General features: G+C 31.2%; 1 protein-coding gene across 2 annotated transcripts in view; it reads left to right on the top strand.

Moving 5' to 3' along the window:
* Window positions 1-16,590, top strand: part of LOC126743810 (anoctamin-10) — a 32,025-nt gene extending 15,435 nt beyond the window's left edge. For both annotated transcript variants that reach the window (XM_050451035.1, XM_050451034.1), the window contains exons 5-12: window positions 4,898-5,070; window positions 5,379-5,537; window positions 7,458-7,665; window positions 9,835-10,055; window positions 10,439-10,588; window positions 12,520-12,744; window positions 14,930-15,178; window positions 16,389-16,590. In XM_050451035.1, the coding sequence (XP_050306992.1) occupies window positions 4,898-5,070; window positions 5,379-5,537; window positions 7,458-7,665; window positions 9,835-10,055; window positions 10,439-10,588; window positions 12,520-12,744; window positions 14,930-15,178; window positions 16,389-16,439 (1,436 nt within the window). In that variant the 3' untranslated portion in view covers window positions 16,440-16,590. The remainder of the gene's footprint in view (window positions 1-4,897; window positions 5,071-5,378; window positions 5,538-7,457; window positions 7,666-9,834; window positions 10,056-10,438; window positions 10,589-12,519; window positions 12,745-14,929; window positions 15,179-16,388) is intronic.
* The last annotated feature ends 515 nt before the right edge of the window (window positions 16,591-17,105 follow it).

The raw sequence follows: 17,105 nt of genomic DNA, 5'->3' as shown, positions 1-17,105 counted from the left end.
ATTTAAATAAATAAATGAATTAAAATATTTCATTGTAAAAAATATTAAATATAACATTATAAACTTTCCTTTTTGACCCAACTTATTTTATAGAAAAAATAGAATATATATAACATTGAGCGGATTTGAACTTAGGACAGTTTGCATGCAAATGGAAACTGTAAAAACAATGCTAGGAATACAATGCAAGCAAATTTTTAGAAATTTTTTGGTTTTTCTTATGTAGATAGGTGCTTTCGTTTTAGTTTCTCTGGGGGCCAATCCCGAAAGAACGTCCTGGTAATTACTATTAAAGAAAATGTAATTATCGGATAATAAATAAACTAATTTAAATATTTTATTGCCAAAACCTATATTAAAATTTAGTTTTTAATTAAAACAATAATTTTCCATTATGTTCTCAACCATCTGTTTGGGTAAGTTAAACGAAACTAATATCAGAGCTTAATCCTTTTTCCTTTTTCCAAAATACTGCTTTTCTTGTATACATGCGCTTCGCGTTTCAGTTTCCCGGAGGGGCCAATCCCGAAAAAAATCCCGACAATTACAATTAAACAAAATTTTAATTAAACTTAAGCCGCGAAATTTTTATTACACAGAACGAGAAGCATTTAATTAACATTTTAATTGAAATACCGCCGTCCGTGCCCGTACTACGGTAAATTTCCAGACACTACTACTGCTACAGGACGCGGAGAGGCAGTTCGCGGGGAATTTCGTATGTGTGTATGCCCCCGTTGCCCGTACAAAATTCAATTATTTCCGAATTTTGGAGAGCTCATCGAATTAATAACGCTATATTTAATGAATTCGCGTTCGAACGGCCCTTAAAAAAAAGTTAATCGAAGCGGATTACCAGCCGGATAAGCTGCCGCCGGTAGGGTTTATATCTGGGATTGGTCCAAATCATATTAGACACGCTTAAGTATGTCTGTGGAAACTGAGATTTCCTGTGGAAATGAAAAACGAAAAACAAATTAATAAAGTTTCTGAACTGAATTGAGTTTTGATTTAATTTTAGGTTTTAGTTTAGTGTAAAAACAATAGTTACTTATTGACTTATTTTAGTATGTTAGACTAGAATTGTATAGATAAAATATGCACTTTGGCCTAGGAATTGGTTCAATTATTTCTAATAAGATGACACACTATTCACATAAACCCTTAAATCTACAATTAAATAAAATATTGAGAAAATTATACTTATTTAATTTATCTGGAAATGATCGAATACTATCAGGAAATCTCCAGAAATGTTTAGTTATTATACAACACCACGATTTTTGGTTCCTTCTAAATGTCACTTGAACATAATTTAATTTTGTAAAGTTTATTTGTAAGAGTTTACACAGCATAAAAAACATTTTGAGATTACGATTCAATGTTGGTTGTACACTGATGAAACTTGAAAATAATATAATATATTCTCTCTGTGTATGATCGATTCTCCAACCTGTATATATAGGTAATTTATTTAAAAAAATTTAAATATACACCAAATATTTATAATATACTTTACTTATTTTCTTACAAATATAGTTCTGCATGCTTTTCCTATAAATTTTATTAAAAAAAATTGAGAGATAAAGTATTCTTATAGAATTAATAGTGTAAAACGTGTGTGTAAATATATATTTTATATATAAATCTATACTATATTTTGTATTTTTTTATGAGTATAATTTTTAGGGTCAGGGTAAATACTTTGAAACCAGCCCCATTGATGATTTAATATTTTATTTGTCATACCTCTAGACTAATTTAGGGTTTTTCATATTTTTCTGTATATTGTTTTAAGATTTTGCTTATTCGGTGTTGAAATATTAACTTAAATTTATTGCATACATTTAGAGTGAAAAAGTTCCTTTACAACAAAATTGAGAATTATGTAAACCGAAAACTTTTGTGAAATCAATATAATAAAAACCAAGTATTTCAAAAAAGATTTACTAGAGTAAGTGGTTATTTCGTTTTAAAGCCGTTCCCGCATATTTCGTTCGGCACAATAACCGTTTAAATGAGGCCAGTAATACCCTTAAATCTGGCTTGAAAATAAACGGGACCCTATCCAGATCAACTAGATACTACCGAGAATTTGTGGTAAATAAAGCTAAAATGATTTTGCATACTCCACGGAGGCATAGATTAGCGCCCGAATAAACCCATTTTTAAGGGATAAAAGTTTTAAAACTGCTATTTTGGGTGCTTTATAACTTTAGTTTTAATTCTACAGTATATCAAGAACTGTTTTTATTTATAAATTTATTATATTTAATAAAAGCAAAATCTATAGCCAAGTTTTGGAAGAGAGTAAGGAAAAGAGGGAAAAAGATTTCCCTTTGGAAAGAGATTTCCTTTTGAGAGCCACCTATTTGATACATCTTTTTCAATATGTGGTTGGTGAAAATCGCTATGATGTCTCCGATGGTCGAGTTCCATGGAGTTCGGACCCATTTATTTTCTTTCTCGTTGTCCGATACAATTTTAAAGTTTGCTTCTGGTGCCATGAGAGAGATTAAGCAGTGAGTATTGCTTGTCGGCTTTGGCAATAGTCTTGTGTAACCCAAATGTTTCTGCCTTTCGTACAATTCTCGTACCTAATAATATTATGAGAAAATGGGACTGCTATATTGCTGATATGATACCCAATTTGTTGTCCGTCTTATCGGTAATTATGGGACTTTCGCAATATTATATGCAATCCTCCCACTCTAGTATTGGTTATGACTCATATTTATAGTATGGTGGAGAGCCTTCTTTTAGTGGACTGACCGTGATAGCTTGTTGTTGGTGCACTATTTTGGCCAACTGATTATGTCTTCTGAGGTATGCATTGCTCGACAGCACTGGTTATCCACCCATCACATGCTCTATTGTCTCTCTAGCGTTGTCATCAGTTTCTTTACATGAAGCATATAATATTTCTACTGACGAATTGGGGTGCAGCTTCCAGTTCTTCCAAACCCGTGACAGATCACTTAAGAATTCCAAACGAATACATTAGTACGTAGGTAGGTAGGTACGTACGTAGTCTGTAGTCCTTGAAGATGTCCATCAGTTCACAGAGCTTATTCTCTGTCTCGCCATACAGTTTATAAAGTAAATGAGATAATGTCTTTTGTTACATGATGTTCAACTTGAAGCCGCAAACTGTCCGATTAAAGACAGTCGACATCGGATTTAAAGCCAGGCAATACCAAATCGGCGATAGCGAATTGCCTTGGAAGATTTCCCTCTTTATGCTAATGTTTCCAATAGTCTGGCCATCTATCAACAAACTGGTTTTCCGTGATGCCGTAAGATGCTTAAAGATTCCTCTTATTATGAATAGATTTTGAATTCTTATTTGAACTTGCTGAAGAACCACTGCATCAATGGTAAGATGTAGTTTGCCACCAAGAGAACCTCTTTCACATCCTTTTTGCTCTTTTTCGAAGATGCTGTTGTTGAATAAATGAGAAGATCTACAACCATTATTGTAAATCTTCTCATTTATTCTAACTGTAAACAATTTTTAAATCGTCGACAACCAGGTGATAAGCCTATAGTTCTTAAGGTCTGCTCTATCATCCCTTTTGAAAAGCAGAAAAGTGTCTCTTTCGGAGAGATATTCGGGGATTGTCATAGGATCTTCTAAACTCTTAGTGAAGGAGTCAGCGAGTTATTTGTGAGTGGATGGAAAATGCTTTCTTCTTTATTCATTATTCTTTATTTTCCCAAAATTCAGGGATTCTGTATGGGCCTGGCATTTTCTAATTCTGTGTTCTCTTTATACACTCAGCTACATTTACTGCTGTAAGCTCTCCCATCTCTTCAACATTTAACTTCACCGCTTAATCTCATTCAAAGTTGAATGTAGATAACGCGTATTAAAGAAAAGGGCTGATGCAACGCTGCTCGATCGCATTGTTAACGCTACCGACACAAGGAATCATTACCAGTAGCGCCGTCAAAAACTATTTATATAATATTATCGTTTATGAATTACTTATGCGCTTTTTTTAACATACTTTATTAGAGTAAAGGTACCTATTTAATAAAAACCATTTTTATGGAAAATAAATATTTTATAATTGTTATAGATTTCTTCATAATTTCTGTTTAAAGATACACATTTTTAACAATTTATTAAGCCATTTTTCTGTCAAGACAACATAAAAACAAAGAATCGGACCCGTTAATAAAACTATGTAAAAAACTCTTAGGCTTTTTCCCATGGTGCGGCACAAATGTCATAAGTTTTTACCATCGTAAAAAGTAAAAATAAGTTAACATTTATATATATGTTTAATATAAGGCTGAAAATTTCCTTGACAACAGAGAATCGGTGAATCTTTTTGTAAATAAAACACCCCCTTGACTCTGAGCACATGTTGAACTCAAACAAAGTTGTTGTTTACTGATTCTAGTCTTTTAATGTTCCAAGGAGGTACTCGTCTAGTACATCATCAATGGCAAATATTGCCGATCTCATCTTCCATATCTTAAGAAGAATTGTCAGTTTAAGTCTTTCTCTTGGAATAGTTTCCTTACTCAAACATTTGTCTCTCGCTTTCTATTTGTTAAGTTGTTGTGCAAAAGTCGCGCATGTTGCTGATCTTGTAATTGATCATGTTGTTAATCTGCTCGTTAATTGCTATCTTCATTTTCAATAATTTTTTTTTGAATTATAATAAAATTATTATTATTATTATTATTATTATTATTATTATTATTATTATTATTATTATTATTATTATTATTATTATTATTATTATTATTATTATTATTATTAGAGTAACGAGATATCACATTTAATCAATAATTAATCTGGTGGCAAAATCGGTTAATAAAAGTGATCAGAAGAAAAACACCATTAATAAAATACCCTGTATATATATTTTTTTTTTTATTCCAGAAGATATCAAAGACTACTTTGGTGAATCCATAGCCCTCTATTTCTCCTTTCTGGAAAGTTACACCATAGCCTTAACGGTACCCGCTTTACTCGGCCTATGCGGTACAATATTCAGTGAAACTGTGCCATTTTTTTGCGTTTTTAATGTGATATGGGTCACCACGTTCCTGGAGGTGAGTGTGAGCAAAATAATATTTCTCCATCACCCGTTTACGCACGCACGTTTTGCATTAATAATTTAATTCGAAAGCTCGCCTCAAAGCCCCCAAACGACATTTCGGTAAACGAAAAACAATTTCCTTTATAACGATTACGGTTCCGAGGGGATAATGGGGAGCTTCTGGAAAGCCGGCGCGCTCGGCTTATATTTTTATTGAAAATTCGGCGAAAGGGAAAACGAGGAATGGCGAGAACAAAAAATAGTTTGGGGGGAGGTTATTATTATTATTATTAGTATTAAACGTTTTTTTTGTATGCTAAGCTTTGGAGGAGAAAAAGTAACGAATTGGCATATAAATGGGGAACTATAGGGATGACTAGCATGGACGAGCCGAGGCCAGGCTTTAAAGGTGTTATGGGAATTGATGCTGTTACTGGAAAAGTTTGTCCCCAAAGTCCCAGGTTTATGACTTATGTGAAAGTAAGTAGGACGTTTTCAATTTTTAAGGTAAATGAAATGGAAAGTAAATGGTAATGTCATTATATCAAATAAGGCAAAATTAAACTAATTGCATTTATTTCAGTATAACGAATCAGTGAGTGATAAAAAGAAAAAGTCTGTTGAAATAATGATGTCATAACTTTTTCTTATTGTTTAACATAAATATAAGCTAAATCCAGTCAAATGTATTTAATAAATAAATGTACGGTTGTTGAGGTTGTTTAAAAAAATATCGAATTATAGAATGGAATTATAGAGGCCCATATGTACCATATTATTGTAGGTACCAATCTCACTGCGTTATAGATACCAATTTGTTTAAATACGATTAGGATACTACCCAAAATTTACAGTAATTTGTAAGAATCTTAACAAAATATTCCAAGAAACTATCAATTTTGAAAATTTTGAAAAAACGATTTTATAGGCTGTTCTTTATACGAGATTCAGAAAATTGTATCGAGAATCTTCGAAATGCTTTTAAATGGAATGAATCAAAATATTATCCAAAATCTAGACGGATTAAGATTTTTGATTTAAAAATAAAATAAACATATCATGTAGAGAACATTTTATTTTAAATCATCCATATACATTTACTATGAAGTTTTTTTTAAAGATTTTTGGAGTAAAACTCGAAATAGAGGAAATATCAAGATTAAAGAAGATATGATAATAATATTGCATGTGCATATTGCGTATATTGCGTAGAATCCTCGAAACTCACAGAAGACACCACTAAAAACAATCAAACATAGAAGCGCCAAGAAGAATGAAAAAAGATCTAGAAGTCATGTACACCATAAAAAAAAACTAGATTACTTCGCGCATTTTATGAGAAATAAAGATTAATACTTTCTACTGCAAACCGTAATACAAGGAAAGGCATTGGGTAAAAGAGGACCAGGAAGAAGAAGAACATCATAGTGGCAGAACCTTCGGACGTTTAGGAAAAACTCAGTAGAACTACTTCGACCTATTACAAAAAAGTTATAATTGCCAACACGATTCCCAACAATCGCAACGGATAGGTACCTGTAGAACAAGAAGAATATTGAATTTAAAAATGAAAAAAAAATTTATCAGCCTAAAAATAAATTTTACTGAAATTGTTTGAGAAGACCTTTTTCTTTAGAAAAAAATAAAACTCAGGCAGGCTGTTAAAAGTCAATTATATGTTTTCCCTAATTGGCTAAACTAAGCTAGAATTAAAACTTCTCCCTCTTCCATGTAATTGAAGTAATTTTGAGACTATAATGCTCTGAAATGGAACTTTGAAATGGAATTTAATTAATACTGTTAATTACCTTAATACTTGCATTTATTTACTTATTTGGTTAGTTAACGAAATTTTAAATTTAACAAGCACAACAGACACCCGGTTCATAGCAACCATGTGACCAACTAAAACTGATCATGTAAGTAGTTCACTTCGACTACAGTTAGAAGTTATATTAAACATGTTTTTTGTAGCAGTAAGGGTTTTCAAAAAAACACTATTATCCAAAAAAAAAGTACCTAAAGAAAATCCTATTTTATTCAAGCTATTCCAGATTTATTCACAGTGAAAGACAATAAAAAGTCGTTCTCACGTAAATCGCAAATATTTGCCTAGAAATATTATAATAAAGCAACACAAGTTATATTTCTAAATTTCTCCGTTTCGTGTTGAAGTGGATGTCTTTAGGGCCGCAAGTTTCGAGAGCTTTAATAATTTGACTGAACTGAGATTACCGATGTAATTGCTTAATTTGTACAGACTACTGCCTGCAGATGTCGCTAACGACGCTGATTTAAAAGGGTCTTAGTAAAGTTTAGTATTTAAGGAAAATTAATGATCACTTCCTAATATATACATGAACCCTTTTTGGAAAATATTAATTGAATTACTTGTTTTAGATGTACGGAGTGTCTCTTCCTGTAGTAATAATCTGTATGATTTTGGCTTATTATTTTATGCTCTTCTCGTTTTGGGCGGAAGATTACCTGAAACAGATGAATGAACCTGATTCCTATTTGATTATGGTGCCCAGCAACGTGTATTCCATTATGGTAGTCATTATTAGCGAATATTTTAAGGTGTTTGCTACATATTTAACGGAATGGGGTAAGTTACTACTTTGGAGTGTATATTACTGTTAAAAAATGTTGAACGACTTATTTTTAAATTAGAATTTGCCTAATTTATTAATGTTGAATGAAAGTAAATTAAGAAATTAATATAAAGAATAGAAGATCAAAATGGTTTCTTTTAGTTTTTTTATTTACTCAAAAATTATCATTTACTATAAATCTGCAAAAAAAATAGAAATTAGAGAATGTATTTATTGAATGCAAAAAAAATTTAAAACATACTAGCAATGTGAATTTTTATTAAAAATAAATAAGTAAACAATTTTTGAGCTCAGGAAAGACACAAAATTAAACTTTAGGAATATTTGGGTTATCAATAGCATGAACTACAAAAAAAAACTAAAATTTAAAAAGACGCATCTAAATTAATACAAAAAAAAACAACATATCAATGAGAAAAATTTGAAATTATTTAAAAAAGCAAAAATATTCGACAGGTATAAAAGCAACAATCAAATTGGTATTTTTGGCAAAAAATACAGTTCAATAAAAAAATAAGTTTGCTAAAATTACTTGGAAATATTAAAAAAATCATTTATTGGATTCAACGGTCTGAAAGAATTTTAAATGAGAAAGAAATTTAGCTCGATATAAATAAAATTCTAAATAAAGAAAATAAAAATGCACACGAAAGAAGAAAAAGGGAAATAAAATAGTTCAAGAAAGTTTCTTTGAATACTATTAAAATTTCGAAGGAAAAAATTTTGAAAAAATGTCTCAATAAACAAAAGTTTAAAAAGGAGGAAATTTATAGGTGAACAAATAAATTCTGGAAAAAGAATTTGAAAAAAAGTGCGAACTAAGTAAAGTATGTATTTATATCCGGAAAAATTAAAAAATTTATAAAAAGAAAAAAAAATTAAATAAATAACGGTTATAAAAATTTAAAGGTACAAAAAAGATACTATAAAAAATAGAGAAATTTACGTAAATAATATTTTTTAAGAGAAAAGGACTAAACCTAAGGAAAATACAAATATTTCTCAACACAATTTTTTAAGGAAATAAAGTAACAAAAAAGCACGTTTCTTAAGATAAAAAACAAAGATAATGAAAGAAACCAGTTACTTAAATAAGAAAATAAATTTACTTATAAGTAACTTATTTAAATTAAGTATATTTTTAAATGAATTTGCATAATTTCTGATATAATGACCTCATGAAAATATGAATAATCGAAAAATTAAATTGTGTAATTTTTGTAATTGAAAAATTTCAGAAAACTGAGCAGAACTTAAGCTTAAACTAATTTTAATAAATAAAAGAACGTTACATAAAACCATATTATCTAACTTTAAACAGTACATATTATAGGGGTAAATAACGTAGTTTATCTGGTCTACCGGTTTTTTCACATCATATATTTTATTTTATTATATTTTTATTATATTGCCTCTTGTACGTAAACGACCTTAAACTATGATATTTACGTTTTTATCCCTGTAGTATGTACTTTTAAAAGTTAATACGAGAAAACTACGACTTCGAGTACTGAAGATGAAATAAACATAATTCGAAACGTTGGCGAGAAAGAAATAGTTTTCTTCAGCACTTGATCAAGTTACCCACAAAACATCACATCTAATTTACAATCTTTGGTAACTCACAAGATTTCCATAAAATAACTATCAAGGTAAATAATGTCATAAAAATTGTATTATTTTTAATAAAGGAATCTTTTTAACTACTTAAATAAGTTAAAAAAGAAAGTATAGCAGCTTATTTCTAAATTGGAAAAAAAAATAAAAAAGAATATTTGATATATAAATTTAAAAGAAAAAAATTCTTAAAATAAAAAAACTTAAAAGAAAAAAAATGAATCTGAATAAGAAAATATCTTATTTAGAAAAATTATTTTGATAAAGATGCAAAAATCAAAAATCTGATTAAAATAGAAAGCTTGAAGCAAATAGGAACTCAATAAGTTCCTATTTGCATCTCTTATAAAAACCATAATTTCTTAAAAAAAAAGGTTTAATCTGGATTAAAACTTTAATTTTTTATGCATTATTTACTCACCTACAGTTAGACCTCTAAAAACACAACTAAAACTTACTCTATTTTTAATCAAGTCCCTTCTTCTCCTGTTAAAACATTCCTATTTACCTTTCTTTTTAAAAAATATATAAATAAATTGTTTTAGAAAACCATCGCACCCAGTCCCAATTCGAAAGGCACCGCGTAACAAAACTGGTGCTCTTCGAGTTCGTCAACAACTTCCTCTCGCTGTTCTACATCGCTTTTGTTATAAAAGACATCGAGATGCTGCGGAGTCAGTTGCAGACCATGCTTATTATTTCGCAGGCAATTAACAATTTCCAAGAAGTATTTATGCCGCTCGGCATGAATTATTACTCCATGAAGGTAAGTTTTTGCTCCGGCTAAAGTTTCCAGAGGCGTTAAGTGACACCAGCATCTTTGTTTTCGCTTTTCAACTTCTCGGCTGCTTTGTGTGTGTGTGTTTTGGCGGAGATAAACCGTATGTCTTGTCGGGAAATTTCTATTCAATCTTTTAAGAAACAATTAATTCAAAAGTTTCTCAGTCGACTCTTAAAAGTAATTTTCCAGGATTTCTTAACTGGATGGTGATTTTACGTTGCATTAACTTTAAAAGCAATAAAAATAAAATAAAGGGGCAATCCCAACGGCACGCGGGGCCCTGGATCAATAACAAAACCAAACAATACATCCGACGGTAATTGCACGATTTTCCTACAAATTAACAGGGTTGCCTTCCGTTTTTCCAGACTTCGACCCGGAAGGTAAAAACGAAAAAGAAAAAATCGAATTCCGCCGATACGGCCGCAGGGGAACACGAGGAATTCGCGGAGGACGTAGGAAGTTTTCCTTTATTAAACATCCCTCAGCTGCAGCCCGACGATCCGAGAATAAAGCAGGTAAAAGTTTTTCAGTTTTTCCCTTTCCGTTCTATTCACAACTTTCGCGAAGTGGAAATTCATTATCTAGTTTCAACACTCCATTAATACTGCCTACATTTTCTTGAAATCGGGGCTCAGCCTCTCCGGTTATAATTGGAACAGTTTGATTTAATGTTTCGGTTATTGGATTCAGAAGAATTTTATTTATAAAACCGAATTAAAAAAAGAAAATTTTTATTTGGCGAAGATATTGAAAGTATTCCGTTTATTGAAATAAGAAAATTTCGTACATTTGGCAGCTTTTTTTTAAATATTATTTCTAAACTCCGTCTCATGTTAACTTAACTATTCTTACAGGTAAATCTTTCCTCAATAGAGGTAATATCTTGGAAATAAGTTTCAGTAAAAAATTAAAAATTCTTAAAAATTAAAGTAGCGCTTTTGCTGTTCGTTAAGGTGTTAATTAAAACACTCGAGGCACAAAAATAGTCAACTGATATTCATTTACATACTTACACTACTAAACACGATCAATTACGACTACTAGAAATATTAATTTTCACTGTATTTATTAAAACTATTTATGTCTGATTTAAATCTCGCGCCAATATCCCGAACTTTTCTTCCCTGAGCTCCCAACAGCGACGCGGCTCCTTATATACTCGGCTGACCATAATTCCGGAAGATTCGTTGACCTTTGAGACGTCGTGCGGTGTGCCACTTGTGTAATAACACAATAACGAAGAATCAGCTGATTTCTTGGCGTTTTCAATATCGTTACCGTCTATAGTTTTGTGTTTTGTGATTGTTACAATATGATGAATAAAAATACAGAATAAAGATTAAAGATCTACTTTACTTAATATAAGGAGTTCACAGTACACAAAACTTGGTATCTGCCGACACGTGTTTCTACTTTTTGAACTTCTTAAGGACAGGGCAACGAGGAAACTGAAGGAAAAAGAGAAAAAACATAACGGATCACAAACACTTTTTTTTCACTTTTTTACAATTTCTTTAGAATCGAATTAAGTAAATAATGTAAGTCGGAATACAATTATAATGATCCTGATCGATCATCAGTCCTCTGGATAATATTTTAAAGCCTTTAATGATAACCGAAGCTTGAGACCAGGGTTCTGATTTGCCCAGAGAAGAAAAACTACAGGTTTCAAAATCAATTTTGACCATTCACCCGAAGTAAAGATGCATCCTTTGCTCTGTTGGACCTGATAGACAAAGACTGTCATGATTTTTATCAACATTTACCTATGACTTCTAACGCAAAGAAATATGCCGAATTATGTAACGATACTTTAGGTTCGGAATCGGAAGAATATTATTAGTATTTTTGAATAAAATAAACTAATAATTTATCAAGAAGCTTATCAGAGATTTTTCAGTCTCTCGTTTTATTCACTTTAAATCTTAGAATTGCTCTTCTGAAAACTACGAAAAATTAACATATATGATTTTATCAGCTTTCCACAGATACAAGGTTTCTTTTAAAATTATCGACTTTCATTTAAATTCTTTTCTGAAAAAATCTTACTTAAAAACCCCTTTCTTAAAATAGGTAATTTTTCAGAAATTTGCTCAAATGATATTCTCTAACATATAAAATTTAACAGTTTAAACTGGGCATTTAGTTCCTTTTCAATAAACCTCCATTACGTTTACAATAATATCCCCAAGTGAGCACCACTCGCAATTTAAAAATTGCGGATCGTTTTTCCGCAGAGGCATTTCGGTAGGGCTTAAGTGCGCGGCCCCGCAAATGCATTTTAGTTTTTATGATAATTCGCCCGTAAAAACCGTGATGTTTCAACGACGCGGTATTGCAAAAGTGCAAAGCGCTGTTTGCATACGACTATTACAATAACACGTTTATGAAACGCAGTTTTGTAAAAGGTACATTGCCGGTGTAATACTTTTTTTTTTGTTTTAAGGCTGAAAGGGAAGGAAACATGGAGGAATATCTTGATACTTACGATGACTATTTGGAACTTTATATCCAATTCGGATATGTTTTTCTGTTTTCGTCGGTTTATCCTACAGCTGCGTTTCTGGCACTACTTAATAATGTATTGGAGATCCGAGCGGATGCATTTAAGCTTTGCAAACTTTTCCGACGTCCGTTCCCAAGGAAAGTTAAGGATATTGGAGCTTGGCAGGTAAAACTTCTTAATCTATTAACCTTTTAGGAATTATTATAGTGAGATAATCCACATACATCTAAATGACTCTATTAATCATAGGAGTGCCACTCAAGTTCTAAGCGTACAATGCCAATATTTGTTTAATGTGCATAAGACTAATTAATAATACGCACACGTATCATTTCACCGGTACTTGCGTCCCAAATTTGAGGATGACCATTGGGATTTTAAAATCCACCTCTTTTTTTCTCATGAAGGTCTTATGGAAAATACTCGAAATAATTGTTGAATATTATTACAAAATTCATAAGAATCTTATATTGTAGCGTTTTCTCTGTTTGGTTAGGTGTAAATTAAAACACTTGATTCACAAAAATAATCAAATAATTTATTACATACGTACACACTCAAACACTACCAGAAACATTTATTTACAATGAATTTATTTGCATTTAAATGTCGCGCCAATACGCAGACTAAACTAGCCTCCTAGCGGCGTGCTATTGGATAATTTTCTCCGTGTGTCCATAGATGTCGCGAGGTGTGCCCGGCGCTCGCTCTATCCTTATCGCACGTTCAGGTTTTAGGTGGCAGACGAGATGATTCGCGAATGCCCGAGAACAATAGCTAACATTTGCGGTTGTTAAGATCGTTAAGCCGGGTTCATACTATGAAACAAAACATGTTAAACAACGTTGTATAACTTGTTAGAAAAATTCAAGTAAAAATATAGCCTATTTTATGTTATTTATTAGGTGTCGGTAAAGATCACAGAAAGTTGTAAAACTTTGTTTTATAACACGCCACGACTTGTCCACACTTCATGTTAGTGTTATTAAAAAGAATAGCGGCGTTTCAATTTAGTATTATTACCTACCTTCATGGATTTCAAAAACAGAAATAAAAAATACGATGCGAGCTAGGTGAAGAATTAAAAGCAAGTTCGAATGAAGCTGAAAAAAGAATGTGTATGCTTATTGGGCAATTCCAGTGTATGTTGTAAGAGTAACAATGACTTTATTGAATTAGACTTTACCCAAATTCTTCTGAATTTGTACTGATTTTTTCTACTTGCAATTTAAACTTCTGGTCTAATATTCGGAATGTTTTCTTTATTAGAAAATTTGAAAAAATAGCTTAACTTTTATAAGGAATCGCCACTTGCTAGGAATCTCAACGCAACCGCCAATCTTTCTTTTACTGGTATTGCATCTCGAAAAATCGATTCAATTTGATTTATAAGAGATTCGGAAATAGAACTTCAGAGTTCAGTCATCTTCATCAGAGCAGTTTTTAAAACTATCATTACATTTAATGTCTCCTCCTGTCAATGGGTCTATATCACCTATTGCTAAATCCTTTAAAAGAGTTGTATTCTACGTTTAAAGACATTTTAAATACTACAGCTGCCACGCAGTAAAATGTAAACTGCCACACAGTAAAATTTTATTTAGATTTGATTTGTTACATAGTTTGGATGTCTGCTATTTATTATTATTATTATTTTTGTTACACAGTCGGACCCGGCCTTACAATATTTTGAAAACTCGTGTAAGGAGTTTTAAATATTAGAATCAAATAAATTCTGACAAGTTTCTTAATTAAAAAGCCCCTTATAAAAGCAGGGTTAACACAATGAATAGACTGGAACCATTTGAAAGCACGAAAAACCAACCAGAAAATTCTGAGAACGATAGGAAGAAAACGCAAATTGCTGGGCACGATAAAACCCAGGAATATAGCGTACCTAAGACATGTGTGATGCAATGAAAGTACCATTTGATCGAACTATTCATAGAAGGAAAAATAGAGGGAAGAAGGGAATTAGCCAGAAAGTGGATGTGGCTCCGAAATATCAAATATTGGACAGGAATAGGAACCCCTGACGAATTGATTCACACCATTAGATATAGGGAAAAATATCAGAAGTGATCGCAAACATCCATTAATGTATAGTAGCAAAAAAAGAACAAGGTTCCTTGCAAATATAATCGTTATAGGTTATTGAGTTTTCAAAATATTGTAAAAATCATGATACAGTAATGATAAGACTTTTTTTAGCACGTTTCTAATTGAATTTGTAAAATGTTTTTCCACAATTAACAAACTAAAGAGAATAATTCTCTTTTATTTTTAAAAACGTCGAAATAAACATTCCGCTTTTAACCTGCTAACCATTACAACTATATATAATTTTCAGAGGTGCTTCGAAACGTTAGGAGGTATCTCAATAGTAACCAACTGCGCAGTATTATACTTAAGCCCGGATATCCGTACACGTTTTCCAAACTACTCAGATGTCCAGCTGTTGATTTTCTTCATGTGTCTGGAACAAGCTCTCCTTGGTATCCGCTACTTGATCCACATAGTAATATCGGACAAGCCTGAATGGGTCAGAGTTGCACTGGCCAGGAAAAGTTATGATGCCAAGAAGGCTCTTAAATTCGAGGTAAGAATTTTTTTTTATTTTTTAATCCCACAGGTTACTTTTAAAACCGATGATTACCAAACAGTTTTAAAAAGGTAAAAATGAGGCAATATAACGAGAGCACGTCCAAACAAAGCGTCGACATCAGTCATTAATAAAGAACAAAGACTTGTTGGAAATGAGTTTGTCGACATAAACCGATTCATCTAGTGGCAGCTCAATTTGTTTCATTGTCGTGTTTACAAAGAAAAGCGTTCGGTTTAATTAACTCCATACATCAGCCGGATAAAAAAAAGTCTTCTATAATACGAGAATGACTTACAAATTGGAAGGTTTTAGTATATGAGGGTAGAATGTCAGGAATTTTGGATTTTGTCAAGACGTGTAAGTTATGTGAAAGTTTCCTTTAGGCTAACTCTCTCACTTAACGATCCATTTATAGACTCTTAATTTCACAAATCGATTCATTCTTTTTTTTCTGTCTGAATAATGTAGATATAAACGATTTTTTCCCAAAGCACCTAGATTATTCATTGCTGAAATATAGTTTCTTGCCACACTGTATAACGATTGAGATATTTAATATTTATATAGATCTGAGACGCTCTATACTACTTAAATAAAACTAATCAACAAACCACTTTATCCAAACCTCAGCATTTGTGGTCCCAGGAAAAAAAGTTCAGGTAATGAAGCATCGGCCTCGTGTCAATATTATTTATTTTTGGTTTTAACCGGACCAGTCAGTTCCATCAACTCCATCAATCGTCGACGGAGAGAATTGATTTTTTTGAAATAATGCATCCAACGAATAAATGTTTTGTTTTTCCCCTCTTTGTTTTCCCTTAGTTCTCAACGAAAATGCTTATTTCAATAAACGAAACCCAATACGATTCAGTTAATAAACAAAACAAGAAATTGTGCGGCTTGTAGGGATCTTTGAGTTTCTCTGAATCGTATCATTGCGCTCCCCCGAAAGTACATCAAAACACTTTTATTGGAACTTCGATACATGCATATTCCATTCGAATTGAACTTCTGTTTCCGCTTTAAATTGCGAGTTTGGGAGTCTTTAGAGATGCGGAAATGCACTCGCCGTATTTTTCTAAAGAGTTCGTATTTATATTTATATTGAGTCCCTTATTCTGCTCTAATGTAATTAAATTGATTCCCTCTATAATAAAAACATTTTTATTTATGAATTTTGTATAATTTTTTCTTTTAATTTCAGAGATCTCAAAGGAACAAGAAGTTGTTATTTAGATTTAGAACTGTCCAGTAACCGTAATTTCAACTAAAGTAAATTTTCCTATAATATACTAACTGAAATAGGTAAGTCTGAATTATAAGACTAATTATCTAACTGTAAATAAGAGTTATATAATAAAGTTAACTTTTTTGTTGAAAATAAATACAGTATAAGCTACTAAATACATTTTGTATTTTATTTATCCTCATGGTTAGAAATTAGTTCCAACATAGTTATAGTAGTCAAATTAATACATTTTTAATCAAAATATCAAATTTTAATTTGAATCTATCGCTCACTTACTAGATATACTTCGTAATTTAAAAAAAAAAAATTAATTAAATACTGAAATAGGTGTTCAGTTAAATAATTCAAGGACTGTGTGTACAATTTATCCAAATTTTATCTAAAGAACTTATTGAGTTATCTACGTTTTGTGAAACATTGAACATTAAAAAAAAATGTCAAAATTTTGATTATTTTTGAACGACGAAAACACTGAAACTAAACTGTCCAACTAAATTAACTGAAGAATCTGTGTATTAATTTTCAAATGTCTCTAGTCTGGTTTTTGATTTAGAGCTTTTACGAACAAATTTTTTTTTATATATTTTTTTATCTTTTTGTTGTTTCATTGAAAAACGCTGAAATAGATATCCAACCAAATTAACTGAAGAATCTGTGTACCAATTTTCAAAT

The sequence above is a fragment of the Anthonomus grandis genome, chromosome 13 (genome assembly GCF_022605725.1).
Source record: "Anthonomus grandis grandis chromosome 13, icAntGran1.3, whole genome shotgun sequence".
In the NCBI taxonomy this organism is placed as follows: domain Eukaryota; kingdom Metazoa; phylum Arthropoda; class Insecta; order Coleoptera; family Curculionidae; genus Anthonomus; species Anthonomus grandis.
This window is presented reverse-complemented; position numbering and strand designations above follow the sequence as displayed.